At 48.8% G+C, this 5,734-nt stretch overlaps 1 protein-coding gene across 1 annotated transcript; it reads left to right on the top strand.

The window, feature by feature from the left end:
• Window positions 1-478: 478 nt before the first annotated feature.
• Window positions 479-4,003, top strand: SLC25A4 (solute carrier family 25 member 4). Its single transcript, NM_001082686.1, has 4 exons — window positions 479-602; window positions 1,807-2,293; window positions 2,825-2,965; window positions 3,824-4,003. The coding sequence occupies exons 1-4, from the start codon at window positions 492-494 to the stop codon at window positions 3,979-3,981; spliced, it is 897 nt and encodes a 298-aa protein (NP_001076155.1). The 5' UTR covers window positions 479-491; the 3' UTR covers window positions 3,982-4,003.
• Window positions 4,004-5,734: the final 1,731 nt, after the last annotated feature.

Raw genomic sequence — 5,734 nt, forward strand, 5'->3', positions numbered from 1 at the left:
GTCCCGTGCGGGCCCGAGGTTAAAGAAAGCACGGCTGCAGGCGGCGGGTCCCGTGTCCGTCCCCGGGCTAAGCCTTCGTGTGCTATAAATACAGCGGCCCACATGCCGCGGTGACACGGTGTTCCCTCTGCTCGCCGCCACAGATAACCCGAATGTGCCCTTTAAACGTCCCAGGCTGGAGGCACAGCCCCCGGCCCACCCCTGCCTCCCGGAAGCGGCTTCGCCCCCGATGCCCTCTGCGGAGGAGGGGGACGAGGAGGGGGTGTCCAGCACCTGCGCAGCCAATGCGCAATGCGCGCTCCGGCCCGGGACCTCCTCCTCTCGCGAGACGCCGCGCCGGGCTTATAAGGAGGGCTGCGGCGAGCCAAGCGGCCTCTTCGCTTCGCGCAGGGGACGGGGACGGCGTGGCGGTGCCTGGCTAGGGCGTAGGCGAGAACGAGAGCGCGAGCGCGAGGCGGCTCCTTGCAGACTGAGTGCGCCCTGCTGTCATCATGAGTGATCAGGCTTTGAGCTTCCTCAAGGACTTCCTGGCAGGTGGCGTCGCCGCTGCCGTCTCCAAGACTGCGGTCGCCCCCATCGAGAGGGTCAAACTGCTGCTGCAGGTGAGCACGGCGCGGGCGCGGGCGCGGTGCGCGGTCTGCCGGGGCGCGGGCCCGGCACGGCGCCGGGGTATGGTGCAAGCCGCAGCGACGCGGGGCGCGGGGAGCCGCAGGAGATCTGCTCTAGGCCGCAGGCCCCGACGCTGGGCCCGCGCTAAGGGGAAGGTGCCCTCTGCGCAGACACCGGTCCAGCGTCAGTAGCAGATTCCTGGTGTCGGGTGGCGCCCCCGCGGTAGGGTGTCTATATATGGAAACCCCCCCGGAGTCGGCTGCAGCCTGCCAGGTCCTGCGCCCGTGACAGCACCCGCGCTCCAGTTAGGGCCTCGTAAGCTGGCCTCTCCAGATTTTCAGTGTTCTTTTCATCTGCAGCCATCTTGTACAATAAAAACGTCAAAATGATCGCTGTGACTCGAGGATTCTTACCGTGTCCCAGGCATTGTGCTAGAGACGGACACATCATTTCGTTCACCTTTATATAACCTCTACGACATGGATGCTCTTTTCCCCCATTTTACAGACAAAAGCAGCTGGGGTTTTGAGAAATTAAGAAACAATTTTCCAAATAAACTCAGATCACCATATGTAAAATCTCCGAATCTGCTTCTCCCCACGCCTGGTCCTTGAGTGGCCCATGACGGCCATGCGTCCTGTGTTGCTCCAGATTGCCCAATTGTGATTTGGATCATCAACAACCAAACCCCAACAAATTCCTCATTGGGGCAACAAACCCCTCAATAACTGGTTTCTTGCAAAATTCCAGGCTCTAGTGGGTTTTTTCTTCCCCTGAGAGAGCCTCATCTCCAGGGAGACTTGAGTGGCACTGAGGAGTGCCATCCCCTGCCTGCACGCCTGTTACATTGCCAGCCCTTGGGGGAATGTAGCTTGGGTCGTTTCTGTCTTCCAGTAAGCCTGGTGTATAGGGAAAATGCAATCAATTAATGCCCATCTTTACATAAAAGGGCCCTTTCAGTTAATCTAGGGCACACATTTCTGTAAAAAGGCCCTGGCAATTGAGACAAAAATTGGAGTTTTGGGCTGGTTTTCCTGGTAGCTAATATATGTTTACATTTTCTCAGTATCGGCTTGGTTTTCTCAAGCTGTATTCTCAAAAGGAAATGGAGGGAGTGCAAACCTTCTTTTCTCCCGTCTTGTTCCCTTCTCCCTTCCCTGCCTGTCCCCTGTCACCCCTCCCCTTCCACTCCCCCAGGTCCAGCATGCCAGCAAACAGATCAGCGCTGAGAAGCAGTACAAAGGGATCATTGATTGTGTGGTGAGGATCCCCAAGGAGCAGGGCTTTCTCTCCTTCTGGAGGGGTAACCTGGCCAACGTGATCCGGTACTTCCCCACCCAAGCTCTCAACTTCGCCTTCAAGGACAAGTACAAGCAGATCTTCTTGGGGGGCGTGGATCGGCATAAGCAGTTCTGGCGCTACTTCGCTGGTAACCTGGCCTCCGGTGGGGCAGCTGGGGCCACCTCCCTCTGCTTTGTCTACCCGCTGGACTTTGCCAGGACCAGGTTGGCTGCCGACGTGGGCAAGGGTGCCGCCCAGCGTGAGTTCAGTGGTCTGGGCAACTGTCTCACCAAGATCTTCAAGTCTGATGGCCTGAGGGGTCTCTACCAGGGTTTCAATGTCTCTGTGCAAGGCATCATTATCTACAGAGCTGCCTACTTCGGAGTCTATGATACTGCCAAGGGTGAGAGAGGGGCTGTGGTGGGGGTGGGGCGCGGGGAGGAGGAGGGTGTGTGGAGAGAAGGGCCTGTGGGATCTGTAGCTTCCAGAGGACTTCACATTTATTAACCTTGTTTCTTTTCCAGTCACTGGGCTAACCCAAGGCTTCTGAATGTGGTGTGGATACATTAATAGCTAAAGGACTCTCTGTGTCCTCTACTGAAATTAACTCTGCCCTTGAGCTGTTCAGAGAGGAAGAGGGAACTTAACTTCCCTTTTGACACAGCCATACCAGTTTCCAGTTAAACTAGAAGTAACCAAAGCCTGCAGAGTGCTGGCATCCCTGGATCCAGAAGGGGCAGCAGCAGGCTTCTGTTGGCTGCCCCGGTAGCTTTGAGGTCTCCCCCCACCCGGGGGGGGGGGGGGGCGAGGCCCGCAGAGTGCAGTTGGAGAAGTAGATGCCCCTTCTCTCCCACCTCCGCCCACCTGCTCTTGGCCCAGCAGCTGAAAGGAGTCCTCATCTCACGGCTGTTTGGCTGCTTGGCTCTGCCCGCAGGGATGTTGCCTGACCCCAAGAACGTGCACATTATCGTGAGCTGGATGATCGCCCAGACCGTGACGGCAGTGGCCGGGCTGGTGTCCTACCCCTTTGACACTGTTCGTCGTAGGATGATGATGCAGTCTGGCCGGAAAGGGGGTAAGCCTGAACCCTGTTAAGTGTTCCTTTCAATCTTCATTATTCCAGATGACCAAAACTGTGTGGTAAGAAAGGTTTAGGAAAGAAAGATTATGCTTAATTTCCCCTAATATTCTGAACTGTTCCTTTAGGAAAAGTTTTTTTTTTTTCTATTAAAGAAATGATAAAGACCATCAAGGATGAGATTTTTACAGATGAACTAAACAGGTATCCAGCATGATAGAGACCTTGGGCCCTTACAGCCTTGGTGTAGAAGCAAGGAAAAAGAAGAAATTAGCTGGTTGTTTAAAAAGAATTAAGGATTCCCTTATCTAGTTATTGCAGGAGTATTTGGGAGAGGAGCTTTTAGCTGGAAGAGAGATGGCCTCAGTCCATTGTGGTGGAAAAACTTTTTATTTCTACAGGTTGAAACATGTAAGATTGCCATTTTAAAGTCAGGTATTAACCATTTGACATGGTTCAACCTGACAGTTACAGCCCTTTATTTTAGCCATATAATCAATCTTAAGCAGTATGACTTGACATTAGGCCTCAGTTTTGTCTTCCATATAAAAGGTGATTGTGTAGCATAATGCTCCCTGGTTTTAGGTTGACAGCTTGAAGTACCTGGTTTTATTTCTCCAATTACTCATTGATCTGAGTTAAAGGAGTCAGAATCATTGGAGATCGAACAGTCATGGCAGGAGCCAAACCATTTTTCAAGGAAGGTGTCCAGTTGAGTATTGCATAGAGATAGGGCTTAATGCTCAAGACACTGATTGTATGAAACTGGTAACACTGTGTGCAGATGTCTTTTAGGGAGAAAAAAAAATCTTTGTTCCAGAGTTACGGAGCCTTTACTCCTGTTTGTTTTCACAGCTGACATTATGTACACGGGGACAGTTGACTGCTGGAAGAAGATTGCAAAAGATGAAGGAGCCAAGGCTTTCTTCAAAGGTGCCTGGTCCAATGTGTTGAGAGGCATGGGTGGCGCTTTTGTATTGGTGTTGTATGATGAGATCAAAAAATATGTCTAATGCAGTTGAAAATCAAGTTCATTGATTCACAGGGGACTTGGATCACCAGTTCACAGATCCATTATGTGGTTTAATAGACAATTCTGGGGGGAAGTAAAAAGATCTGAAATACCAGACTGAAAGGAATACCTCAGAAAAAAAAATGCTTCATTAAGTGTTCGTTGAACCACAATGTATTTTGTATTTATTTTACATTTGAATCCCCACAGCAAATAGAAAATAACTTATCATACTTGTATGATTGTCTGAAGAATTAATAATGAATAACTGAATGTAAAACATCAATAAAGATCACTTAATGCATGTTCTCTGTTATTGAACTCTTATTAACTGCTAAGTGGATATTTGAAAAAGACCCATAAATATGTATTTTCTAGTCTTATTTTTAAATCAGTGGCTGAGCTTCTAAATTTCAAGTATTGTACAGAATATATGTGAATACTTACAAAGCCTAAAGTTCTGCTTTTTAAATTTAAGCCAGTTATGTGCTCTGTTTTGACTCATATAATGTTGCAGACTGGAAAGTAGTATCATGGAACATGGGCTTCTGTATTCCCACCTTTTTTTATGCAAAGGTTAGGGGTTCTAAGGTTCTGCTAGAAGCTTTAAATCAGTTTCAAGAATCTTGCGTGATTAGGGATTCATCTTTTTAGTCCTTTTAGAGAACTGTATTGCCTAGGATTCTATGACAGGTAGACAATTTTCATGGAAAGTCAGTTGCCTGCATCAGTTCTGGCTTCTGTAATGAAGTACCGTGGCGTGGTAGCTTATGCACATCAGAAACTTTTCTCACAGTTCTATGGCTGGAAGGCTGGGATCAAGAAGCCAGTATGGTTGGCTGCTGATGAGGGCCCTCTTTCAGACTGTGCATTACCGGATGCTTCTAGCCTCACATGGTGGAAGAAAATGAGAGCATGCTCTGGAGTCCCTTTTTTAAGGGAGGGCAGGCCTATTGATAAGGGATCCACCCTCATGGTCTGATCACCTCTCAAAATCCCCACCTCCTAACATATCACCTTAAGGGCTAAGAGTTCAACATAGGAATTTCCAGAGGGACACACTTGCCCCCAAAGAAGGGCCAGTGAGGGAAAGGGTGAAACGGCATTGTTAAATAATGTCATGTTTGATACAGACACATGGGCGTGGTAAGTACTTTCTTGTAACAGTATATCCATAGCTAGAGGGAAGGTCTATTTTGGATGTGACTCAGAGACTTGTGAGCAAGAAGACAATCATTAAAATTTCAGGTTGGAAATTAAGTACCTTTGGACCAGACAGTTAATATAGCCCTAGCTTGTGGTGACTGATCTGGTAGATACAAGCTCCTAAATCCTAGGCACAGCTTAAAAGGCAAGCAAATGTGTTTTTCCTGACAGGTGGTATGAGAGGGGTGGTGTCTGTACTGCCAGTTCTTTACCTTCCTGCCCACAAGCCCTTTAACATCCTCACTCCTATCTTCCAATAAAGTGTTGGCTGCCTTGCTTTTGCACATTAACTAAAGGTTTTTACCAGAGCCAAGGTTAGATCTAACCCCATCTAGTGCTGAAGGTATCTCAGTCCTGTCTTTCCAAGGCCTGGTAACAAATGTGCATTGTCCTGGCTTTGCTTTCATTCTAAGGATGATACAAATGGGTCAACTCATGTGCCTCACAGAACATAAAAGTCGGGGAGACTGGTAAGGCAGTTTTTTTTAAAAATCTGTACTTTAAAAAAGATTTACTTGTTTGAAAGACAGTTATAGGCCAGCGCCGTG

This window comes from Oryctolagus cuniculus, chromosome 2 (assembly GCF_964237555.1).
Source record: "Oryctolagus cuniculus chromosome 2, mOryCun1.1, whole genome shotgun sequence".
Lineage (NCBI taxonomy): Eukaryota > Metazoa > Chordata > Mammalia > Lagomorpha > Leporidae > Oryctolagus > Oryctolagus cuniculus.